At 38.8% G+C, this 27,199-nt stretch overlaps 1 protein-coding gene across 1 annotated transcript in view; it reads right to left on the bottom strand.

Annotated features, from left to right (window-relative positions):
- The window catches only part of LOC143026606 (diphosphoinositol polyphosphate phosphohydrolase 1-like), a 74,009-nt gene that overhangs the window by 13,134 nt on the left and 33,676 nt on the right, over nucleotides 1-27,199 (bottom strand). Inside the window, exons 2-3 of the mRNA XM_076187295.1 lie at nucleotides 17,007-17,162; nucleotides 1,534-1,618 (exon numbers count right to left, since the gene is read on the bottom strand). Coding sequence (XP_076043410.1) covers nucleotides 1,534-1,618; nucleotides 17,007-17,162 — 241 coding nt within the window. The remainder of the gene's footprint in view (nucleotides 1-1,533; nucleotides 1,619-17,006; nucleotides 17,163-27,199) is intronic.

Below are 27,199 nucleotides of genomic sequence, written 5' to 3'. Positions count from 1 at the left end.
CCTACCACAGGGGACACCAGAAAAGAGAGAGAGAGAGAGAGAGAGAGAGAGAGAGAGAGAGAGCAATGCTCAACAAAGTGGTAAAGGACACTTTCCAGGACACAGCATAAAAGGAGGGTAGTTGTAGTACAAAAAGTAGCATCATTCCTCTACAAGTCAAGATTTTACTTAACAAATGATGTGTGACAAGTTTCTGCCCTATACAGTGTTATGAACTTGAGGGGAAGACAGAGAATTACATGGATGAATGGGGTGATAAGAACCTTGCATAAATGGGGAATGTCTGTTGAGCAGGGAAGTGAGAAAGCAAGAGACAGGTGTGAGTGGGGAATGGATGTGAATGTATGATGTGGGTGCAAGGGTGCGAGGGAATGAGGAGGGAGGTTCACCATGTAAATGAAGTTGTAAGGGTAAACTAGCTTAGTCTGTTAGGCCCTGCTGTGGATGTGCTGTGTTTTGCTGCATTATTTCTGACCTAGGCAGTGGGCATAAGGCAAGGCCCTTCGGTCACAAGGAGCTATGACAAAAGAGAAACAAATGGCTATTGGATGGATGTGGGATGGGACAATGGGTGCCTTGGCTAGCTATCTCCCTTATAAGGGGGAAGAGGCCTTTTGGCACAGAGATGAAATCACATTCAATATTACTGTGCTATATTTTCAATTGGTATGTATAAAAGGAAACAAAAAGTATGGCATGAAATTACAGTGCAAAAATTTTCTACCAATATGAATTACAATAAAGTAACTGAACCATACTGTACTTCATGCTCTGACATGCATGGCAGGTATACAGATGTCATATGATAGAAGACAGTCAAGTAAAACATGCAGTTGCTTGTTTGTTAAATTTTCCTTCCATTCTCTGTTTACTTTTGTTTTTGTGTACAGACCTACAATACTTTACTTACCACATTCTTATTCTATTGCCTATTGTACATATTTGTTTTTCTGTTTAAATCAATGCTATTTGTGAATTTTAAGTGTATTACAGTCTTGCTATAAGCCCATATATTAACTTAAAATTATCAAGGTGTCAGTTTTTGTGGTTGAAGGGAAGAGAGCTACTTCAAAGTAACGCCTTCACTCCACTCAACTAGAATTTTCATTCTATGAAACTCCCAATTAACTGTGAGACTCCCCTAGACTTTTATTTGAAATAACAATAAAGATATACCATAACTGCTGCACAATGTAGGGTCAAACCCACTACAACACAAATTTTTGAGTTTATAATAAAAACTAGACTCTGCCCTTTATTTAATGGGGCCCCATTTAATGGATTTTAGAGGAAATAAACAAAATTCAATGATTCAGAATAAAATTTTCAGTCCCACCACTATATGATTATGGCATATCAAGAACCCATCTTCACAATCTTTGGTAAGTTTGGTATTATAGTAAATATCTTGAATTTATAACATTTATTGAACTGATGACAATGGATGGGATGTGTTGTGCAAAAATGTGATTACTTCAAAATTTGTAATGTTCAAGTTTAAAGGAATATCAGAGGCCTGAAACCCAGACTTACCAATGCTTTTAGAGTCTTCCCATTCTTCCATCTCTTCAGTCACCACCAGAACATACACACTTGTCCGATGACCACGTTCAGAATTCTGAAATAATAAAACATTTTCCTTTTAGTAATTTTTCAGCCACAATGAGTAGGTGTTCACTAAAATGCTCTTCAATAGCTACTACTCAGTATCATAGGTCCATTGTGAAAAAAATCAGGAAGTCATCAATGTGAGGCCTGTCTTTTTAATATTCAGGCTATACAAAGCTGTTAAAACAAACTCATTACTTATTACATTGAAAACAAGAAAATATAGAAACAATGTTTTCTTGATAAATTAGAATAAATTCAAATGCCTTCAAAAGAAAATGCAGATTATATATATATATATATATATATATATATATATATATATATATATATATTATATTATATATATATATATATATATATATAGCTTCAAAAGACATGTCATTTCCTATTCAAGGGGTTTTCCAGCCTTGCAAAATATATATACATACTGTACATATACCAAGGGCTTTCCCTTACATTCAGCACCCCTCCCTCTTTTCTTGGCTCCTCCTGGATGATGAATCATCCTTGCATCTCACCCACTGCCCTAGGTCACAAGCAATGCAGCAAGACACAGCACATCCAGTGTAAGGCCACTTCATTTAAACAGCAACCCCTCTCTGTCCCCTCATGCAGAAAAAGAGAAGTTGGGGAGAAATCCCTTCAGGCTGTCAAAATATCATTCACACATAACCACTCCCTAACCCCCCCAAACCCCACCTACTCCCTTCCATACATAAGAGCATCATCCATATACAACAATTCTCCATTCACCCCTATTTTCTGTCTTCTCCCTTCCTCAACAGACATCCCCCTCTTTCTGAATGCCCCTTTTAGCACATCCATCCATTTCATCCTCAGTCAACTCCTCCTGTTCACTCCATCCACCTCTGCCTTCCACACTTCTTTTTACTAATCTTTCTTCACTTGTTCTTTCCATATGTCCAAACCATCCCAATACTCTTTCATCAACCTTATCTCCCAACTCCTTTCCCAGCCCCACTCTCCTCCTCATTTCTTACTCTATACAGCCTAGTGACCCCCACCATAGTTCTCAGACATTTAATTTCAAACACATTTAAGGGGAGACGCTGCCATGATTTTTTGTGTATATTCCTTTGTACCTTAGTACAAAATTCCAAAATTTCATTGAAATATGGTCATTATTTTTGGAGATATGAAATAAATCAACACTGAAAAAAAATTAGTATGGATACAATAAGATACATGCAGCTTAATTTTGATCAAAGACAATTTTAATTATTGAATACTACTTAAAAAAAAAAAAAAAAAAAAAAAATAAGAAACACTGGTGAATTTAAAAAAAAAAAAAAAAAATAATAAAATAAATAAATAAATAAATAAAATAAATAAATAAAATCTCCCTGGATAGTCTTAGGCATTTTTAAAAATGTCTCTTGATGAAAGCAATCTCCTTTTCTCCTTTCCATAGATATATGTATATATACACAATCACTTGAAAAATAACAGTTATTTAGCTAGAAATGTCAATAACTTTAGTTTTGAGATATGAGCCATTTTCTGTTGATGAATTTCATGAAGTTTGCAAGCTCTGGTATGATTTTACATATAATGGGATAAGGTAAATCCAGATAAAACAAGGGTTTATTGTAACATTCAGGCCTGTTTGGCACCTGGTCCCCTTCTAATTTACAGGATATTATTCACTTACAGGTGAGGGTATCAGAGGGTGCCATCCTCCTCATTGTCATCAGATTAGAAGCTTCCTGCCTCATAATGCTGACTTTATTTTTCTTCACTTGACCTCTTGGTTGTCTTCTTTGGTGTTTTCCTTTTTGCCTCTTGGATGGCTAACCCTGAGAGTGTGTGCTGAGAAGTTCCAAAACCATGGTGAATAAGCAAATTGGTGTCGATGTAGCCAAAATTGTAGTTTAGAGTACTTACAGCAGCTGCAAATCTTACTCGTTTTGGTCTGCTGTGCTTGGTCTTCAAACACTTAGACCATAGATTTGGGTGTAAACTTTTATTGATGTTCTGAGTGTAACTTTTCAGGCATCTCTCAAGCAGCTCTGTCCTGGTGAGATCAATATAAATCTTCTTTATCTCTTCCTGCTTGTATGAAGGGATGTTGCTCAGATATGGTGGTTTCACTGGATGGCTGCATTGTGTTTCACCTTGAGCCAGTGTCCTTTGGTAAAAGCACCATGAATTGATGTCCTTAAGGCAGAAATCATACAGCTCTGGAGACATGTCTGAGGAATAGGCATGATAGAATCTCTCATTGCTCCAAAAGATTTGTTTTCATTATCAGTGAAAGTTTTTTTTCATAATATCTTTGCAGCATCTGTATTACATTATCTGTCAGTTTCTTGGCTCCTCCAAGACTGCTGCACTTTATTTTCTTTCCTGTTTTTGTTGCTATGACTGTAAAATCCTCCTGTTTAAGCTTTCCGAGATGGGAGCCAAGTCTCTTTGTGACATGATTTGTGCATTCAAAAAGACAGGTACTTTATATGGTCCACAGCCATCATTTAGTCCACATACAGCATTATATGCACTTGAGTCTCCATCAATTCATGCAAATGACCTCAGGCCTGCTTACCAAACCCTGAAAACACTCCACTCCAAATTTGTGACCCCAAGGAGCACAATCTGAGCAGCTGATGGCAAACTAGTGTCACATGTGGAGGGGTGTAGTCCCTTTACTGAGTACTTTGAGCAGTTACTCACAGGTGACTTTCAAAGTGGACTGCTTTCCCTTGATGGTGTTCAGGTGGCAGTTCCTGATCCACCAAATGATGACTCTCTGTACTCTCAGTGGTCAAAGAGGCTGTAAGTTGAAAGGTGGAAAGGCAGCTGGCATCTACAACATCAGAGTAGATTTGCTGAAAGCAGGAGGTGAGGCCATGATCTGCAGGTTGCATGTGGTATTGTCTGCACTCTGACAGTCTGTTACCATTCCCTCTGACTAGAAAAAAAGGTTTGGTTGTCCCAATCTGGAAGGGGAAATGGGACCAACAGGACTGCAACAACTATCATGGCATTACACTGCTCAGTGTGCCAGATAAGGTGTTTGCCCATCTACTGATGACATGGGTTAATTCACATCTGCTAAAGTTTCAGAGGCCTGAATGGTGGGTTTACACCAGGAAAGTGAACAACTGATCAGATCCTAGCACTTCATATTTTTGTGGAGTGCTGAAACAAGTTTCAACAGATGTTTCTTACAATATATGTTTACCTTGAGAAGGTGTTTCACTCAATGCATCATAGACTGCTCTGGGATCTTCTAGCTTGTACTCGGGTAGAGTGTTGTAAAATATGGAGTAGACATATCTAGTTTCTTTCATGTTAATTCAGGAGTGAGGCAAGGGTGTGTCCTCACCCCAATATTTTTCAACGCCTGCATGGACTGAGTATTGGACAGTCGTCAATCAATGTTATTGCAGTGGATCTATTGGCAACACCAAGGTCACTGACCTTGTGTTTGCTGATGATGCTGTCCTTCTTGCAGTCACTGGAGGTCCTGGTTCCTGTCCTCAAGTCACTGCACTGGGAGGTGTGACCACTAGGTCTTGAGGTCACCTGGACCAAGACCAAGGTCCAGAAGTTTGAGGGTTTACTGGATGACAGAGTTCAGTCTGTCCATGCATGTGGTGAGGACACTTTACGCCTTGGTATTTTAGTGTATAACAGTGGTGGGTCATGTCAGTAAGTACTCCAAAGGATTGGTATCACGGTGTTATGGACTTTCTCAACCAGAGTATATGGCACTGTCATTATTTATGTAGGAGAGCTAAGATTCAAATCTTCAAATCACTTTTGCTCCCTGTCTTGCTCTACAGCTGTGTGACATGGACAATGAATGCTGACTTGAAGAGGCGTCTCAATGTCTGGTACTAAATACCTTTGAAGACTCATGGGGTATCACTGGAACAACTTCGTATCAAACCAGAGACCTGTGAGACTCAGTTTAGCCCAAATACCAGCATAATTTGTGAACATCACCTCAGGCTATATGGGCACGTGGCATGTTTCCTTGGTGTTGATCCTGCTCACAGGGTTATCTCTGCAAAACATATTTGCTTCAGAATCTATTTCTCCACATAATTAACCCCCTTCTCAATGCAGTTTCACCAGTGATGAGCAAGGGGTTGTGCATGGCCACCTGGAGCATGGTTTGTTACTCACATCTCTGTTGCCACTCTGAAATCAACAAACCCATCTCCTAACTGTGCTAACATCAACCGCCTCAGCCCTATAAATGTTCACCATACACCGGTGAATGTTGATTGGTTCCACTTCTGCATGGAGGAATTCACTGACATATCTTTGTAGATTTGTAATTGCATATCTACATTAGGGTCCTGGTGAGACAAATGAGGGAAGTTGTCTTTGCTTTAATCTTCTTGACTTCTCTGGTTTACAAGTGCATGGAACCTCCAAGGAAGACTCATGGGGTTGCCAGATTCTACATTATATACATATATACAAGGGTTGCCATATTCACAATTAGGTTTGTTACGCCAGTTGGGTGACGATGACCAGAGACACATCTAATGTAGTCAGGATGCACAAGGTCCATTGTCCAAGCAGAAGTTTTTGGGTGTTGTCTGGAAAGCCTAGTCCTTGGGTCACTGGGGACAATAGAATGTCTCTTGGGAGAATCCAAGACAATGGAGAATATCCCTCAAGAGTTGATTGAAGATGTTGGAGTACTGCTCACTCCATATGTGCATTTACCTAGTTGTATTTTACGGGACGGGAGCTATGCTCGTTGTGACCCGTTTTCGTATCTCTCCACGTCCAGTTTATTCTTGAAATCGTGTATAGTTCTGGCATTCACTGTTTCACTGTTCAATTTGTTCCAGACATCGATCACTCTGTGTGGGAAACTATTCTTTTTCAGGTCTCTTCTGTAACTGTCTTTCTTTAGTTTCTTTTCGTGTCCTCTTGTTTCTCTCTTGTCCCATTTTAATAGGTCATCTCTATCAAGAACTTCCATCCCTTTCATAATTCTGAAAATGGTCAACAAATTGCCTCTCTCCCTTCTCTGCTCCAATGTTGACAACTGTAATTTCTCCAATCTTTGTTCATATGTCAAATTTGATAGTGTACCATTTTTGGTCACTGCTCTTTGGATTCTTTCTAATTTTCTTGTGTTTTTCTTTGTGCTAGGTGCCCACATTCATATAGCATATTCTAATTTCGGTTTTATCAATGTAATAATTATTTTCTTAACCATTTCCTCATCCATGTAGTCGAAGGCCGCTTTCATTGATCTTAACAAGTTGTAGGTCTCTCCAAATAACTTATTTACATGTTTGTCAGGTGTCAAGTCACTTGAGATGATTACTCCTAGGTCCCTCTCTGAGTTTACTTTTTTGACTACTTTGTTTCCAATTGTATATTTTCCCGAAACTCTATTTTTGCCTCTTCCAAATTCCATTATGCTACATTTCTTGATGTTGAAGTTCATTTCATATTTCTGGCTCCATGTGTGCACACTGGACATCGAAGGGGTTGATAAAATGTTTTTAGTGCACATCCATGTCAGGGTGCAGCCACCATCACTGCCCCGTGGCCCTCCCTCGTAGATATGGCTGTAACCATTACTAACCATCACCCACCATGCACGTGATCCACATGCTTGCAACATAGCGAGACTCCCCCTCTTGCTAACCTTGCATTTCCCAGAACATACATCTAATGCAGCACATCTCAAGACAAACAAGATATAGATACCCAATGTCACCAGACTAACCTATCAAGTCCTTTTATTATAACTACCCTAGTATATTACGCATAAACTAACATATATATATATAATATACCTAACAATATCCACCAATTATAGGACTAACCCTCATACATAGAACTGACCCCATGCATAGAATAGCGAGACTGACGCCTTTACTTACAACCCTCCACTAACCACATATATACCCTATAACACCCATGTCACGCAGCCAGAGAGGCTGGGTAGGTCAAGAGCCTACCAGCCAGTAGTCAGAGCAGGGGTAGGTGAAGAGCCTACCGGCCAGATGCCAGGCTAGGCAGACCGAGAGGTTGCCAGCCAGTTGTGCCCTAGGTCAAGGCTTGGCACATATTGTTATTTGCCCAAAGGGCCCATTTGTAGTTTGTAAACCAGATTGACCTTCAATTGTTATTAAAGAAGTAAACTCCCGCTTTGGAGTTTATCTCGCCCGCATTAAGTCCTCCTTACGTAACCAACAACCTATTTAACGGTTACAATGGCAACTCACTTCTTATAGTTGTAATCTTCTGTCTAGGAGAATGAAAATGTAGTAATTTACTATATTTTTCTTCTGTTAATTCTTATACAGTGTACTCTCCGAAGTTTTTCAAAAGAATCCCCTGCGAGCATGTATACAAGATCCTACGTAAGCTTTGCAGTGACATAGTGGTTTCCTTAGTCCAATGATCTTTAACCCCTTCCATACGGTGCCGCCTACGTAGGCGTCATGAGGAGCAAGTGGATTCGCGACGCTGCCATATCGGCGTCTTGATTATATTTATTGTAGTCACCCCTGTATTTTTACATTCTCCCAAATGTGCCATGAATCCCATTCTCTGTGGTTTTCAAAATTCGCGGGTGAAAGAGAGAACGATCAATATAAGCGGTGACTATATTTTATGATGCGAGTATTATTACGACACGTCGTACGGCTGGCATTGGCTGCTGCCCGCGAGATTTAAGTCCCGTAGTGAAGTGGTTAACTTTATATTTACAATCCTCTCCAAAGGGAATGATTATACATTCATGAACCAATTGAATTTTCTCCACCCTTTCACCAATCAGATTCTTTGTTTCAAGTCTTTACAGCAATATTGTTTACTTAGAATAATCTTGAGTATCTGCATAATTCTCATTTAGGTTACAAAGGAATGTCATTTCATCAAAATGTAAATTTACTCCCAAGCTACCAGGCTGTTATTTACAAAAAATACTTTAATTACCTACATAAGGTGAAAAACAGACTCAGGCAGCTCGCTCGTGCTGTTATTTACAAACAACCTACCTTTAAAATGCAACAACCTATCTTCTACCCCTTTTTTCTACCAGCCTCTAACATGGGTTACTTTATTAGATTGTCTCTGTCAACATCTGCAACAGACATGAAAATTACACTTAGTAACTATTTCCATGTTGTAAGCTATGGTTAGTCTAAGGCAGACTGCTGTTGGTTCTGGAAACTATTTATAATCGCTCACTGTTGGAGATGAAGCGTCAGGCACCTAATGAGACTGCATGTCATAAAGAACCATTACACTTCAACAGGTTAGGGCGGTAAAATTTCACGATAGGATGGCGCAGGTGGTGGAAGCGACAACCTAAAGCTTGTTGGCTACCCCCCTACCACCCCCTACTCCCCCTCTCCTCCCCTCCCTCCCTCCTGCATCAGTACCCGTAGGTTGACACGTAACCGCAGGCAGCCACCCACGGCCATCCCCTCACCCCACACCCTTGTTTGAGCAGTTCCCAGTGTACATAATGACCACGTTATATGAGGATCGACTGTATATGGTAAAATAGAAAGCAGTCACCACAAATGTTTGCGATGTTGCCGCGTGTGTGCGTATGCGTGCTCGACTCGGCACGAATTTTAAAACGGTTCTCTACATTTGAGATGATTTTGAAATAAAATATGCGTATGATTGAATCCGTGTTATTCGAATCCGCGTTATTTGAGGGGCTCCTGTATATATACATATATATATATATTATATACATACATATACCAAAGGCTTTTTCCCCCTTACACGGGGAGTAGCCAAAAAGAAAAAGGCATAGAAATCACTCCCGCCCATTTCATTTCCCATATATTCCACTCCCCTCCACCCTCCTCCCTCCCTCCTATCTTGGCACTTCCTGGATGATGGGTCATCCCTGCATCCTGTCCACTGCCCTGGGTCAGAAGCAGTGTCACAAGACACAGCACATCCACAGCAAGGCCGCTTCATAAATTCGGTGTACCCCCCTTTCTGTCCCCTCATGCAGGAAAGGAGATGGGGAGAAATCCCTTCGGGCTGCGTCAATTTTTTTCTCATACATACTTCCTCACCCCCCATCCCCTAACCACTCCCCCTCATGCATCACAGCCTCATCTATACACAACCCTTCTCCATTCACCCCTATCTTCTGTCCTCTCCCATCCTTCCTCTACAGACATTCCTCTGTTTTGTAAAGCCCCTTTCACCCCATCCATCCATCTCATCCTAGGACACCCCCTCATATTCACTCCTTCCACACTTCTTTTACTAATCTTTCTTCACTCATTCATTCCGTGTGTCCAAACCATCCTAATACTCTTTCATCAACCCTATCTCCCAGCTTCCTTTCCACTCCGTCTGGGGTATTGGCTGCATGTTATTGTGGCAAAGTAGCATGCAGTTGATGCTTTAGGGTCTATAGGGGGCGCCCCTACGGACCAGAGCCACACATCATTTTGTCTATGATAGAGGAAAACTCTGTGCATAGAGAAATTATACCACTTTTATACTACGACTGTCCCTCTGTTATGCTGTCCCCCAACCCCTTGTTATTGTCCTGTACCATTTCGCTGACTATCCATTTCCTTTTTTTGCCTACCTACCCTATGGTAGGGGCAAACGAATACTGCCACCAATATTTCCACTTGAGCCATAAAAGGCAACAAAAAAGGGACAGGGGATGGGATTAGGAGTCCTACTACCTGTAGCTCCAAAAGGGGACAGTCCTAAAAAAGAAGAAAAAAAAAAAAAAGATATATATATATATATATACATATGATGATGGGGGTTACTAGGCTAGGCTAGATAGAGTGAGAAATGAGGAGGTGAGGAGGAGAACGGGGGTGGAAAGGGAGTTGGGAGATAGGGTTGATGAAAGAATATTAGGATGGTTTGGACACATGGAAAGAATGAGTGAAGAAAGACTAGTAAAAGAGGTATGGAAGGCAGATGTGGAGGGAGTGAACATGAGGGGACGTCCTAGGATGAGGTGGATGGATGGGGTGAAGGGGGCTTTGGGGAAGAGGGGAATGTCTGTTGAGGAAGGACGGGAGATGGGTGAATGGAGAATGGTTGTATATGGATGATGTTGTGATGCATGAGGTGGAATGGGCTGGGGGGATGGGGGGGTGAGGTAGTATGTGTGAGCAAAATTTAACGCAGCCCAAAGGGATTTCTCCCCGTCTTCTCCAATTATGCAAGGGGGGGACGGAGAGGGGGGGTTGCCGATTTAATGAAGCGGCCTTGCTGTGGATGTGCTGTGTCTTGCGACACTGCTTCTGACCCAGGGCAGTGGACAAGGTGCAGGGATGACCCGTCATCCAGGAGGTGCTAAGATAAGAGGGAGGGTGGAGGGGTGTGGAGTGTATTCAGGAATGGAATGGGTGGGAATGATTTTATGCCTTTTCCTTTTTGGCTACCTCCCTTGTAAGGGGGAAAAAGCCTTGGAATACGTATGTATGTATATATATATATACATATATACAGTCGAACCTCGAAAGCCCGGACTAATTGGGGGGAAGGGTGGTCCGGTCATGCCAAACGTCCGGTCATCGAAAATATCGCCCTAACACCCGTAGATTTTCGTAGCGGTATACGTATAGGTAATGTATGATATGGCATAGAAACGCATAAGAATAATACTCTAACACTGTAATAATAACAATACTGTAATAATAATGCTATAATACTAATAATTCTGTAATAATAACTGTAATACAGGCATGTAAATGTACTGTATAAACAGTGTACTGTACTGTATTTTTTATTATGTACACTGTAAATATCGGAAGGTATGCACGCGGGACAGTGGTGGCAGCCAGGGTTGCCGCGTTTTCTACACTGCCATGTAGAATGGGAGTGTTGCCATACCGGGGCATATATTTTTCTCGGACGTATGCAGACTTTCATAGCAAGATATACTTGTCAAACTTTGACAAAATGGTGGTTCTAGTTTTTTTATTCTTGAATGTATATAAGGTCCCCATGCCCTAACATATTCAGGAAGATATAAAAATTATTTTTTTTATATTATTATCGCTGAAAGAAAGCTGAAACTTTAGCGTAGCATTTTTTTCTACACGGTAAAAACGTATCTTTTGGGGTATAATATTTTATAAGTAACACAATTACCAATAAAAGTCATATTTTGATGTACCATTTATTATTTGATAACTAGTTCTATGATTTTTAAACAAAAGTGAGTTTTTGAATGTTTTTAACAGCCCGCTATGTAGAAAAAATTTCCTCATGTCCTTGTGCAGTTGCCACATGCCGCTATTTTACTACGTTTTGGTACAAAATTCTATGAAACGGCAGCCCTGGTGGCGGCTTGACTGGGCCGGATTTTAGTACACGTGTACGGCCGTCGCTGCCACCTACCGGACAAATAGGGAACTTTGCTTGAAAAGCCCACCCTTTGTTCATTTCGACCAGTCATACAAGGGTCCGGGCATTCGGGGTCTGGGCTTTCGAGGTTCGACTGTATATATATATATATATATATATATATATATATATATATACACTGTATATATATAAAATCAAGATGCTGATGCCAGCATCCTCATGTACCCACTCACACCTCATGATGCCTACATAGGTGTCATCGTACCAAAGTGGTTAAGAACATAAGAACATAATGAAGGAGACTGCAAGTGACCATAAGGCCTACTACATCAGATACATCCATGTCCATTACCACCTATCATCACCCAAAACATCACTTGTAATAATGACTTTACCTCTCCAGAGTTTATTGATATTTGAAAAAGTTTGCCCAGTATTCAAAAGATAGTAAATTATAATGTTCCCAGCAATTTCAAAGACTGGCTGATTTTGGTATTTGTCCTCAAAAAGATTGTCCACCCCTGCTGTAGAGTGAGGGAACTAAGTTGGGGTTTTGAAGGAATGAAGTGTTGTGGGAAGTGGGTATCTAGGGATGGCTGCAAAGAGAGGACTGTATGAGGGAGCAATTGTGCCTATAACACTGTATGGGGCAGTGACTTGGAATTTATGGGAGGTAGAAAGAGGAAATTTAAATGTGTTTGAGATGAAGTGTTTGACAAGTATGAAGAAGTTGTGAGGATGGATAGGGTGAGACATGGGGAGGTAAGGCAGAGATTAGGGGTAGAAGGGAGCTAGCAGGTTGGGTTGATGAAATAATACGGTTTTCACATATGAAAAGAGTGAAGAAAGACTCGCAAAAAGAGTGTGGAAGGCAGATGTGGATGGAATGAACTTATGGGAAAGCCTGAAAATTAGATGGATGAACTGAGTGTAGGGGGCATTGGACAAAAGAGGAATATCCATTGAGAAGAGACAGGGGAGGACAAAAGATATGTGGGAGTGGAAAATGACTGATTAACTGACATGGTCTTAAAGGATTTTTCCTTATCATCTCTAGTTATTTGTGAGTGAACACAGAGGGAGGGTCACCATAAAAAATGAAGCAGAGGATGTAAACCAGTTTCGGCTGTCAGGCCCTGCTGTGAAACTGCTGTATTTTGCTGTATTGCTTCTGACCCAGGAATTTGGTGGGGGGGGGGGGGGGGACTGTATATTGTACCATGCAGAAGAAATACAATACTGTACTAAAATACCATTATCAAAATAAAAAAAGAAGAAATTGTTAGTTTTACAATATGTCAATCATTTAATAGTTTGATTAACTACCAACTAGAAAAGTGGTCATAGTGTCAATAAAGGCAAGTTGTTTATAATGTGAAGGCAAAGCAGGAACTAAAGGTGGGCATACGCCATGACTATAAGTGTATACATACATACATACATACATATATATATACATACATACACACACCAAGGGCTTTTTTCCCCCCCTTACAAGGGAGGTAGCCAAAGTCAAAAGGAATAATTCTCCTACCCATTTCATCCTCACACACTTCACTCCCATTCACCACCCATCCCTCCCTCTCTCTTTTCTTGGCTACTCCTGGATGACAGGTTATCCCTGTATCTCACCCACTGTCCTAGGTCTGAAGCAATGCAGTAAGACACAGCACATCCACAGCAAGGCCACTTCATTTAATCAGTGACCCTCTCTCTATCCCCTCATGCAGAAAAAGAGAAAACATGCAAATGCGGGAAAAACATTAATATTCAAAAACTCCTCCAATACACCCTTTGAGTATTACCACATATTCTAACCACCTCAATATGAGTAAAATTATCATGAGCAGCATCAGCTGCCATATGTACACTGTATCACAATACTTGCATTATAAAATATAATCACTGCTATATTACTCGTTCTCTTTCACACAGAAAATTTTATCAAACCAGTTCACAGAATCTAGGGGTAACTTATGTACAACTACAAAAAAATATATATAATCAAGAGGTCGACGCCGGCATCCTCATGTACCCATTCATGCCTCATGATGTCTACATAGGCATCATCGTACCAAAGTGGTTAATGTCTTCTCAACCATCCTTCCCTAGAATACCCTTGCCCACATAAATTTATGTTTGTCTCTCTTTTGAAACACAATTTTTTTTCTCATCAACTCCCTTTTTAAACCCATCTCTAACACCTCTCCACTACAGTTTTTTACCCAAGACCTGACCCTTCCTACTACTCCATATACTGGCTTCCCACTCTAATGAGACTCCCAAACACCACTACATTAACACTCCTTTCAAAACTCTGAATACATACATATAACAAGAGCTTTCTCTCCCATACAAGGGAGGTAACCAAAGTCAAAGGCATAAATCCACTCCTACCCATTTCATCCCCACATACTCCACTCCCATTCACCACCCCTTCCTCTCTCTTTTCTTGCCTCCTCCTGGCTTACACTTCTTGGTTTACACTCATTTAAATAAATCCAAACAGCCTCCCCTTCCCAATTTTTCTCACTACCAGGATTGTATGCACTCATAAAAACCTGTATCTGTTATCCCAGTTTCACATATATCTTCACACATTTTTCTATCTCATCACCTACCAGCAGTGCCACTCCTTCCCTCCCTTGCCCACTCATCTTTCCTGACACCCTCCCCACTATAATCCCAGACTCAAACTCAAACTCAAACTACCTTTCAACTTAAGTTTCACTCAATACTAACATCAATCTTTCTTCTCACAATCATAATGCCAATCTCTTCCTTTTTACTTTCATCTGTACCACAACCACCCACATTCAATGAATGCATTGCTAGGGTTCTGATTGGAGTCCTTTCAGAACCTCTTATGCCTTGACTTTTCATAGAAAATACAAAGTAGAAGATCTATAGGCCCCTCACTCCATCCCACTTTGTCACCTTCTACAACATGCCTGAGAACAAGTTGGCAGAATAAATTACTTTCATTAAGATTCTATCAGTGGCAATATTTAAATAAAAATAACCAACATATTTTCATTATTATCTATCTATATACCAAGGGCTTCTTCACCCCTTGTGGTCCAGACCACATAAGTAACATCCACTTAAAACACCTCAGACCACATGGAATACATGCACTCACCAACATTACAACTATGGCTATTCACTCATCACATACCCAACATCTTGAAGCATGGGAAAATCATCACAATCCCCAAACCTAACATAGGTCTAACAGTTCCAGCATCACATTGTGCAATCACACTTCTCAGCATTCCCTCTAAAGTCACAGAATGCCTCATACTACAAATCATCACACCCAATTTCAACCTTCCCAAATCACAACACAGTTTTAGACCACTACACTTCACACTCTTCTGATTGATCTTACAGAGTTTCTAATGGCATCAATTCAGATAAACCTCCACACAGAACACTTCTTATGACACTAGACATTAGAAAAGATTTTGATGTCATCCCCTGACACAATCTCACAAATAAAATATATGACACAGACATGCACAATAATACTAACAGATAGCTGGCCAATTATTTGGCAGGCAGAAATGACTAATGGCCAATCATCGCACACCTGAAACTTTAGGAATGGAGTACCTCAGGGCTCTGTCCTATCCCCTACTCTTTAATCTATAAATACACAATATACCCACACCCCAGAACTACTAATCTCTTCTTACACAGATGACAAACAATTACATGCACACATCATAATGCAAACATAGCCACAGAAATACTACAACCATACCCTGATACATCAACATCTGGTTCACTACGGACTCAAAATATCCCCAACCAAATCCACAACCACATTTCTCACCAAATGGACAGTAGAACATAAATACATACCATGCCTCTTTGTCAAAAGCAACTTCATGCCACACATACACCCACCCAAGATTCTTGACGTACATATGATATACCAATGTCATTCAAACAACACATCACAAACATAAAAGACAAAATGCACACTTGGACTCAACACACTTAAATCACTTTGAGGTGCAACATTTGCATACAACAAAGAAACTACCATTACAGTATACAAACAAAATATACACTGTTAATTATGCAAGCCCCATATGGGCCCCTAACCTCACTGAGACACACAACACCTTGCTGACTATACAGAACAAAGCCATAGAGATAATTACAGACTGCACAAATACAATACCCACAGACCATCTATACCATGAATTGAGAGTCCTCAAAGTCAAGGATCACTTTAACATGAGAGGCACACAAACACTTGTTGCAATCTCCACAAACACACCACACCCACTACACCACATGCCAGAACACCCACACATCTCAAGAAACATCAAAACAACATCCAAATACCTCCACAACCACCAGACACCAGCCTCCAGAAGCATATCCATAATCATATTGCTCACTGCTCCATCAATAGACTGAAAGACGACACACTACTATATGCCAGACCCCCCAACATCCATCCCTCTGAATCCTCTCTCCCTGAGAGGACAGAGTCCACCTAGCCAGGCTGCTGTGCAGCCACAATCCAGCCCTTCTAAATTATCTGAGGCAGTTGGATGAATGCATTGTGAATATTTGTCCAGGATGTAACACTTCACTCCATACTATTCAATACATTATGGAAGACTGCACTATACACAGTTACACAGGCCAACTACACAACATACAATCTATGAGGTATCTATGGGAAAACCCCTTACCAACCATGGCATCCCTCAGGAAGATGGGGTTGCTTGGCCAGACAACCTAGGGAACAGCATCATCATCATCACCATCATCCCTCTTATATGGAAGGTAGCCATGTCAAGGCAACCCACTCCCACTCATTCCACTTCCATTCACCACCCTTGTTTCCCTCTTATCTTTGCTCCTCATGAATGAAGTCCTCTGTCTCTTGCTCATTCATTACAAACTCATAATACATAATCAACCAAAATAAAAAGATTGAAATACAGTAGCTACAGATAGAATTGAAATATTATACTATTTATCCTTTTACAAGAAATTTAAAGAAAAGGCAACTCCTTCTAAGGCCAAACTTAAAGCAAGTTACTCACCTCAAACACCCCAAGACATCTACCAAGAAGACCTAACACTCCTGCCTCCTCTCGCACCTCCCTAATGGCTGCCATATCAGGTAGTTCCTCAGGCTCTACACCCCCACCAGGCACTATCCACATGCTTGAGTCACGCCGAGAAGAGACGAGGAGAACCTGAAAAACAGTGATCAATGAATGTTAATAAAAAGAAAAAAAAAAGGAGTTTCCGAAATGAACACAAAAACTGAGCAACAATACGGCAAACACTGTACAGCTATACAGGTATATATACATAACTTTTTAGGTGAGCATATAGGGTTATCATTAAGGAAGGAACCAATGATGGGTATATGCTTGTGGTGGTCCTGAAAAAAGGAAAATGAAGCTTTTCAAAACCTGTCTTCTCCCTCACTTCGATCAGGAGCTGCAGCTCTGAGGGGTTGACATTTTCTCTAGATTGGCCCTAAGATCTCGGTCGACTTCAACTGCATTTCTAACACCTTTACACACATGGAGAGCTGACAACCAATGACAGCTCTATTCCTCATCCTACTTTCAGCCAGTAACTTAAAAACAGTCCGACATCAATACAAAATGAACAGTTCAAAGTTTCTTCCCATAGAGATTTGTGGGAGGGCCCAGGGACTGTTGCCACATGCTGCAGGGCTGTGGGTTTTCTACTTAAGGGGGTACGCGACACCTGGAGGTCATTTTCTAAAATATTTAGAGTAAAGAGCTGAAACTTCTCAGGTAAATAGGTATCCATATTGCCTACATTTTAGGTGAAGCAGAATGATGTATGTACACATGTACACATGTACATATACCAGTAGCGACATTTAAAAGTGCACAGCACCATAATACGTGGACCAATTTGTTTTATATTTTGGCTATGATTAGTCAGTAGGCACACCTAGGGCCGGTCATTGAGTAATTGAACAATTTCCTTTATACTTTTGCATACAGGCATTTCAATTTTAATGTCTGGCAAAAATCGTGAAAAATACAATTTTTTTGCTCGTTTCCATTATTACTCCGAACTCTTTCATCCTATTCAAAATATTCGAACGATCGGCCCTAGCAGTTACTAAAAGTAATATTCCCTGTAAGTTTCATCTAAATCTGATGTATATTAGATTTTTTATGATTAAAAAAAAGTAGAAAAATATCGAACGGAGATATGGCAACTTGAAATATGAATATATCTGTAACTTGCTTATAGTTTCACCAATTTGACTGATTTTTTCATGGCTTAATTCTTATTATATAATAAGTAAGTACAGTAAAAATTATCAACATATTTTAATTATAAGTACTTTAAATACTGAAAAACTAAAGTATAAGTATGTCACAGTAGTGACGACGCACAGACGACATCATATAATTTGCTTTTTTGCACCTTTGGCGGTTTCTTCATATGAAACCTCTCTGCTGGGGGTCTTCAGGGTATCTAAATCATTGGAAAGAGGTTTATTTTCCAGTAGTGGGCGCCTTCTCTTTCCTCATCAGATTCCCCTCGCCAATCTATGTTGGTAGGGCACCCCCTCCAGCATCATATGATGTCCCTTCTTCTTTCTTCTTCCTGTATAGCCTTGATCTTTTTCCTCTTGCTTTCTTCTTTGGATTTAATCTTCCTCTTTGAATTGTTTAGTCTAATGTTGTCCTTTACCTCTGTCACCGTCACAGAGGTGCAGGTGAGGGCAGTGGTGGAGTGAGAGGTGGTGAGATCTTTAGTCGTCTTTGACTGCTTGCCATCTTTAACTGCTGTTTTTTGTCATTGTGATGTTCTTTTGTTCTTTTTGCTACCCATGATGACTGTACTAAAGAGTAATATGTACTAGCTAAAGTAATAGATTGCAATGAGAGCTCATGAGACATGCATACTTCCCTTTTCAGAGCTAGCCGGGAACTAACGCTTAGTTTCGCACAAAGTTGGCGAAATATTCTCCCTCCACCTTCCTCCCTTCCCCTCCACAATCGTATTGGCCGTTGATACACTGGGCAAGTGTAAATTCAATCAAATTTCAACGTTATTCACTGCGCCTGAAGGTCCTAAGTGGCACGCCTCCCTCTAGTGTGGGTTGCGCCTTTAAATCTGTCCCTTTAAACCTCACCCAGGACCTTTAAATTGCGTGCGGCTGGAAAATTATTTGTCGGGATTTATTTCTAAGTGGTATACAAACATTTTGAACACAGTTTTGAAAAATGCCATATCTTGACCAAATTCACCCCCCACCCCCCCAGGTGTCGCGTACCCCTTTAAGTGAAACTTGGGGCGATAATTATCATCATTATCTTTTGGGAAAATGGTGTTTGTGACATCAATTATAATGTATTTACCAGCTAAAACTGGAGAAACTATAAAATGTTCAGAAGTGTCTGGAGGTATAGGTAGAGTTGGCATAGGGTTAGTGAAGGCGGTGATGGCAGCAGTAGCCATAGCAGTAGTGGCAATGGCAACACTGGTTGTGGTTAAAGTGATGATGTTGATGGTGTTGGGACAATTACAATATCATCATCTGATACAAATGGTAATAAAAACTCTGCACACTGGAAGGTGTTTCAATTGTCACATTGGGATGACATTCTAAGTTGTTGTGAAATAGTTCTGACACTAAGTGTAGCTCTTTTCCTGGATAATTAAGTAAATGTAGCCTTTGCCACATTGTGAAGAAACAATATGGCAAAGGCATTTACTTAATCATATGGGAATGGAGCTACATTCATAGAGTCCTATCTCTTTTTTGTCCAACAATCATACCCAGATTTCAATTCCCTTATGGCCTTACACTAGACTATTTAAATCTTTTAGTTGCTGCTCTCTGAATCCCAATTGGTGACAACACCAATGGTACTTGCTGTGTCCTGCTGGCAAGAGACTCTGCTATTAGTGAAAGGAAGAAGAACCAATTGAGAATAACATTTCCCACCAAGTTCAATATCACTCAGATGTTGAACAAAGAGATGTGGCCCACAGGGGCTGGTACCTGGTTTCTGGATTAGGCCTGGAAACTCACTTAATATTTTCTTTACCACTTTTCACCAACTAACTCCCCCCTTTTTTATCTTAATTTTTTTTTTTTTTCTTTTTTTTCTAATTTCATCTAATGTGGATGGAGTGAACACAAGTGGGGGGCCAAGGATGAGATGGATGGATGGGGTGAAAGGGGCGTTGGGAAAGAGGGGAATGTCTGTTGAGGAAGGGAGAAGACAAGACAGGAGTGGAGAATAGTTGTGTATGGATGATGCTGTGATGCATGAAAGGGAGTGGGTGAGGGAGTATGTGTGGATAATATTTTAATCCAGCCCAAAGAAATTTCTCCCCATCTTCTCTTTTTCTACATGAGGATGGAGAGGGGGGTCGCAGATTAAATAAAGCAGCTTTGCTGTGGATATGCTGTGTCTTGCTGCATTGCTTTTGACCCATGGCAGTGAGTGAGATGCAGAGATGACCCATCATCCAGGAGGTGCCAAGAAAAGAGAGAGAGGGGTTGTGAATAGAAGTGGAGTATGTGGGGATGAAATGGATGGGAGTGGCTTTATGCCTTTGACTTTGGCTACCTCCCTTGTAAGGTTGATACCCCAATGCCTGCCCTTTCACAGCTCCTAGTAGCCAAACATAGCAACAAACCCTGGCTCATGGACAAGTCCAGCCTGTACAAAACTAATAAACTACTCACATATCCACCAGATGCAACACATCCCACACCTGGATCCATTTCACTAGGATTACACTAAACAATACAAACAATAAAGAATTTGAGCTCCAACCACCACACACACACACCCTAAACATAAACAGAATCACACAAACACACACACACCCTAACAGTACTGGCCCCAATCATGTTTGCCATATACATAAATGACATGGATGAAGGAGTAGTGTGTTATATGACTTTCTTTGCAGATGACGCAAAAATACTAATGAAAGTAAGAACGGAGGAGGATTGCAACTCATTACAACAAGACTTGGACAAGATCTGGAAATGGACTCAAAAGTGGGAAGTGAAATTCAATATCAACAAATGTATTATAATGGAATTTGGAAAAAGTAAAAACAGAATATCTAGAGATTATAAAATTGGTGAAGAAGAGGTCAAAAGAGTAAACTCAGAAAAAGACCTTGGAGAGATAATCAGCAAAGACATGACACCGGGCAAACATATTAATAAAATAGTTGGAGAAACCTACAATTTACTGAAGTCAATAAAAGTGGCATTTGTCTATTTGAATGAGGAAATGATAAAAAAAAAAAAAAAAAAAAATTAACTACACTAATAAGACCAAAACTCGAGTACACACCAACACTGTGGACACACAGTACCAAAAACAATATAAAAAAATTAGAAAGAATACAAAGAGCAACAACAAAGCTGGCACCAACTCTTTCCAAAATGATATATGAACAAAGACTGTCCAAATTAGAATTACCAACTCTGGAACAAAGAAGGAAAAGAGGAGATCTACTATCTATAGAATTATGAAAGGAATGGAAATCTTAGATAAAAATGATTTATTGAAATGGGACAATGGAAAAACAAGGACACGAAAAGAAACTCAAAAAAGATAATTACAGAAGAGATCTGGGAAAAAAAAAAGCTTCCCACACAGAGTGATAGATACCTGGAACAAATTAGACAAAGAAACAGTGTGTACAAACACTATTCAAGATTTTAAGAAAAAAAATGATGCCAAAAGATACGAAGACGGGTCACCACAAGCATAGCTCCCTTCCCGTATAATACAACTAGATAAATAAACAGAATCATAAATACATGGACCTGCTCCAATTCCTACATAAATACAACATAAACCTAGATTAATTCAAGAAACAAAACTAACACTAAAATCCACACAATCCACAAGCAATTTTATGCCTCTACAGTGACCCTGCATAGCATTTGCTTCACACATAAATGGATCATGGAACCGCCAACACTTTCGTTGTTTGTGCCCCAAAGAATAGGAAAATTCTGGGATATACAACAAAAGAAGGGAACCTGGTTTATATTGAATGGGAGGGGAGAAATTGTGGGTGTCTGAAATGAAATCTCTGCAGTGCTAGTTAAATGGAAGACACAATTAGCAAAAAAATGAAAAACAATGAAAAGTCTGACTCAAACAATGACTTAACAGCAGTCATCTAGCGGCGCCACCCCGAAATATGATATAAAAATTGTGACACACCAGCGGCCACGTGGTTTTACCATGATGATTCTTTGTCAGGATTCGAGAAGTACGATAGGAGTTTAAGTCGAATCTTAGATACAGAGAGGGAAATGAGCAAAAATAGAAAATGGTGGGAGAATGAACTCATGGACTTAAGGAAGGAAATTGTAGAATTAATGGATTGCTGAGTGCAAGTTAACATTAAAATTTCCAGCCTAAGGAAAACAAACTCGGAACTAAGAAACGAGATTAAGGAAATGAAAAATGATATAAGAGAGGTGAAGAGTGAAAATGAAAAGAAGAAAATTAATCATATTACCAATAGTGACAACTCAAAGAAAGAGGTGAATAACAAACTACAAGAAATGACTGAAAAAATTAAAGAAAACTTAGGTGAGGAAAGCAACCAAAAGATTAAGAAATGGAAGGAAAACATAGAAAATAAATAAATTGCATTCATAGAAATAGTCTAACAACAAATGCAGGAAAATGCAAAAGACACAATTATCCAAGTAATTAATGAAAAGGCAAATTGGGTCAGAGATGCAGTGGATGATGATGTGCAAAGTTACATGAGCTTCTTTGCAGATGATGCTAAATTGTTAAGGAAAGTAAAAACTGAAAAGGATTGCAAATCACTACAGGAAGACCTGAATAAGGTATGGAACTGGAGTCAGAAATGGGAAGAGGATGTCAACATTAAGTGTAGCATAATGGAGTTTGGAAAAAGTAAAAATAGAATATCAGGGCAATATAAAATTGGAAGGAAAGAAAGTGGGATCCGAAAAAGATTTGGGTGTAATTATCTCAAACGATTTGTCCTATGACATAAACAAACTTGTCGGAGAATCCTATAATTTGCTAAGATAAATAAAAGTGGCATTTACATATTTGGATGAAGAAATTATTAAAAAATATTAGTCACACTGATTAGGCCTAGACTCAAATATGCGGCAACATTGTGGTCACCCAGTACCAAAAAGAATATAAAGAAAATTGAAAGAATCCAGAAAGCAGCCACAAAAATGGCCCCTGCACTTGCAAACTTTTCATATGAGGAGAGACTGGCTAAACTGGAGTTACCAATACTGGAGCAAAGAAGAGAGGCAACCAACTGACCATCTACAGAATCATGAAGGGCACAGAAATACTCGATAGAGAGGACTTGTTAAACTGGGACAAGAGAAACACAAGAGGGAATGGTCTCTGTTCTCTTTGCATGTTTTCCTTAGCTTCACCTCTTAGTGTCTTCTCTCTTTCTATTTCCTCAACACTTATTTCTTTCTTTATCCATATATTGTTGTAATGTTCACTCCTTACCAACTTAGTTTTTCTAATATATCTTCTACTACCATTTGCGATCTTGGTTTTATCTTCAGAGGTCAATTTCTTTTAGAATATTGTTACATTCTATACACTTCTATATCTTTCTCTACTTCCTGGTCACCATCTTGTATTTCTTTTAGAACTGATAATGCTGTTTCTTATTCTGCTTTTTCTCTCATGTACCTCACCAGACCACATTTTTCCTTTAGTTCATATACATTTTTTCCCATCCACTGTGTCTCTGACCCAATTTGCTTTTTTTTTAATTACTTGAATGATTATATCCTCTGCATTTTCCTGCATCTGTTGTACTATTTCTTTAAAAGCAATTTCTTCACTTTCTCTGTTTTCAATACATTCTTTAATCTTCTGCAAATTTTTCTCACCTAAGTTTTCTTCAATTCTTTCAGACATTGTCTGTATTTTGTTATTTACCTCTTTTTTAAGTTCTCACTATTGGTATCATTGATTTTCATCTTTTCATTTTCATATTTAACCTCCATTAGATCTTTTCTTAATCCCTTTAGCTCATTATTTAGTTCAAAATTTTCTTCAGTTCAGATATCTCATTTTTAGCTTGGAATAGGCCTTTTGCTAACTCTACAATCTCCTTCCTTGGTTCTATGAATTTGTTCTCCCACAATTTTCTATTATTACTCATCTTCCTTTCCATGTCTAAGATTTGACTCAAATTTCTTCTTTCATACTTACCAAAACCACAAAAAGTGTCTTCGTTATACAGTCAGAGCAATCTTGGCTTTTCTATGCCTCCGTTTACATTTAATTTCGGCATAGCACTTCCAGATGGTTCTGCTTTTGAGTCGACATTTGGCTCAAAATTGTTTTTATTTTCTTGCATTTATTATCATTAAATCAATTTAACACTGCAGAGAAATCATTTTGGGTAACCACAAGTGCACCCTCCTATTCAATACAAACCAGGCCTCTTGTCTTTCTTTCACTATTAAGAATTTTCATCTTATACGGCAGCCTTCAGAGCTCTTGTTGATAGGTGTATGCAGGTATATGTATTTACCTAGTTGTATTTTATGGGAAGAGAGCTATGTTCGTAGTGACCTGTCTTTGTATCTTTCAGAATCAACTTTCTTAAATTCCTGTATAGCTTTTGCACTCGCTGTTTCTTCATTCAATTTATTCCTGATATCTACCACTCTTTGTGGGAAACTATTCTTTTTCAGATCTCTTCTATAACTATCCTGTTTAAATTTCTTTTCATGTCCTCTTGTTTTTCTTTTATCCCACTTTAGTAAATCATCCTTATCAAGGACTTCTATCCCTTTCATAATTCTGTAGATGGTCAGTAGATCTCCTCTTTCTTTTGTTTGTTCGAGGGTTGGTAGTTTGAGTTAGGACAATCTTTGTTCATATGTCAGTTTGAAGAGTGTTTTTGCCATCTTTGTCGTTGGTCTTTGAATTCTTTCTAATTTCTTTATATTCTTTTTAGTACTGGGTGTCCATAGTGTCACAGCATACTCCAATCTTGGTCTTATCAATGTAACTAATACTTTCTTTACCATTTCTTTGTCCATGTAAATTGAAGGTTTCTCCAACTATTATGTTGATATGTTTGTCTGGTGCCATGTCATTGCTGTTAGTTACTCCTATGTCCCTTTCCGAGTTAACTTTTTTAATTTCCTTTGTACTAATTTCATATTGTCCCGATATTCTATTTTTACTTTTTCTAAATTCCATTATACTACATTTCCTGATGGTGAAGTTCACTTCACACATTTGACTCCATTCCATGACTTTATCCAGGTCTTTTTTGTGTATGGTACATAGCTGTAGTATACAGGGTTGGTGCTAGTCTCATGGGGTCCTGTACCTTCACCTCCTCTTATTAAACTTTATCTTAAATTCATCTATGTTGTCCTGAATTATAGGATATCTTAATCTAACTTGTTAAATATATATATATATATATATATATATATATATATATATATATATATATATATATATATATATATATAATATATATATATATATATATATGGGCAGCTACATTTCCTAACATTTTAAGCAACTTTACTCTTTCAACTTTTTGCAATAATCTCTTGCAGAAAAAACCACTGGAAAATAAGAAGCTTAGTCTGAACGTTTTCGTCTATTTAAGACATTATCAAGGAATACAAAGTTACAGAGACAAAGGTAGATATATATACATAAAGTAAAAGACAAGCTAGGAACATGGGAAGTACACACAAGATGCTTCACAATCAGGTAGAGCCGATGTTTACATATACGGACGTTTGGTCCATGACGTTACGTCACCCCCGCTTAGTAGCACTTGGAGAAGTTCTTACAATTTTATCAATAACAAAATCATCAAGTTTAAATAATCCTAAACTTAAATTGATATTATGGTCAAAGGTTTGTTTAATATGACTGGATTCGATGATGTTTCTTTCTAATAAGGATCTACAAGAAATTATTACATTCGAATTATCCCAGTCAATAGGATGATTGTGGTCTCTTACATGGACAAAAAGGCCACTGGAACTTTGCCCACTCCTTACACTATATTTGTGCTGATTTATCCTAGTTTTTAAGTCTTTAACAGTTTGGCAGATATAAAATTTGTTACATTTAAGGCATGGAATAGAGTAAACACAACCCTCGTTTGCTTCAGGTGAATTTTTAATGAGCTTACTTTTTATAGTATTATTTTTGAAAACCAAGTTGATGTTGAATTGTTTGAGAATATTAGGCAGACCAATTAATTTCTCACTGTAAGGAAGAACCAAAAGGTTCTTTTTGTCAAATACTTTTCTTACGTGTGAGGTGTTATGGAAAGTTTTGTAAGCCATTTTATGAGAAGTGTTTACTAAGTGCTTTGGATATTTTAATTCAGAAGCTATGCTATATATCTTCCTCAGCTCATCATCCAAAAATTCCAGGCTACATATCCTGTAAGCTCTAAGGAACATAGAACTAAAGACAGAAAGTTTTGTCTTCTGATGATGAGCCGAGTAAAAGTGGACATATGATGCGACATTAGTAGGTTTTCTATAAACGTCATATTTAAATTGTTTACCATTTCGATGAATTAAAATATCAAAAAATGGCAACTTCTTCTCTATTTCTATTTCAAAAGTAAATTTGATTGAAGGGGCCATACCATTTCGTTTTTCAAGAAATAAATCTAAGTTACGATTAACTGGCCAAAGACACAAGATATCATCAACATATCTTTTCCACACAACTTGTTGGGGAAGAATCCTAGGTAGTAGTTTCATCTCAAAGAATTCCATGTACAAGTTACTAAGTACTGGGGACAGAGGATTTCCCATTGCCATACCAAATTTTTGTACATAGAATTCACCATTAAAAACAAATTTACAATTTACAATACACAACTTAATAAGTTCAATTATGGTTTTAGCTGGAAGTGGCAAGTCATGTTTTGATAATAATTCTTCTTCAAGATATACCAATAAGTCAATTACGGGGACACGGGTGAAGAGCGAAGTTATATCAAAACTAACTAGTTTAAAATCATAACAGATTTCTAGATTATTCAAATAATTAATAAAATCAACATTATTTGTGATGTGGGAAGAAGATATAGTACCAACTAAAGGACTCAAAATAGTAACAAGCCATTTGGACAAATTGTAAGTGACGGATCCTGTGGAACTGATGATACGTTTATAGAAAACCTACTAATGTCGCATCATATGTCCACTTTT

Source organism: Oratosquilla oratoria, chromosome 6 (assembly GCF_046742065.1).
Source record: "Oratosquilla oratoria isolate Oo_2021 chromosome 6, ASM4674206v1, whole genome shotgun sequence".
Taxonomy (NCBI): domain Eukaryota; kingdom Metazoa; phylum Arthropoda; class Malacostraca; order Stomatopoda; family Squillidae; genus Oratosquilla; species Oratosquilla oratoria.
The sequence above is the reverse complement of the archived record's forward strand: the minus strand, read 5'-3'. Positions and strand labels throughout refer to the sequence as shown.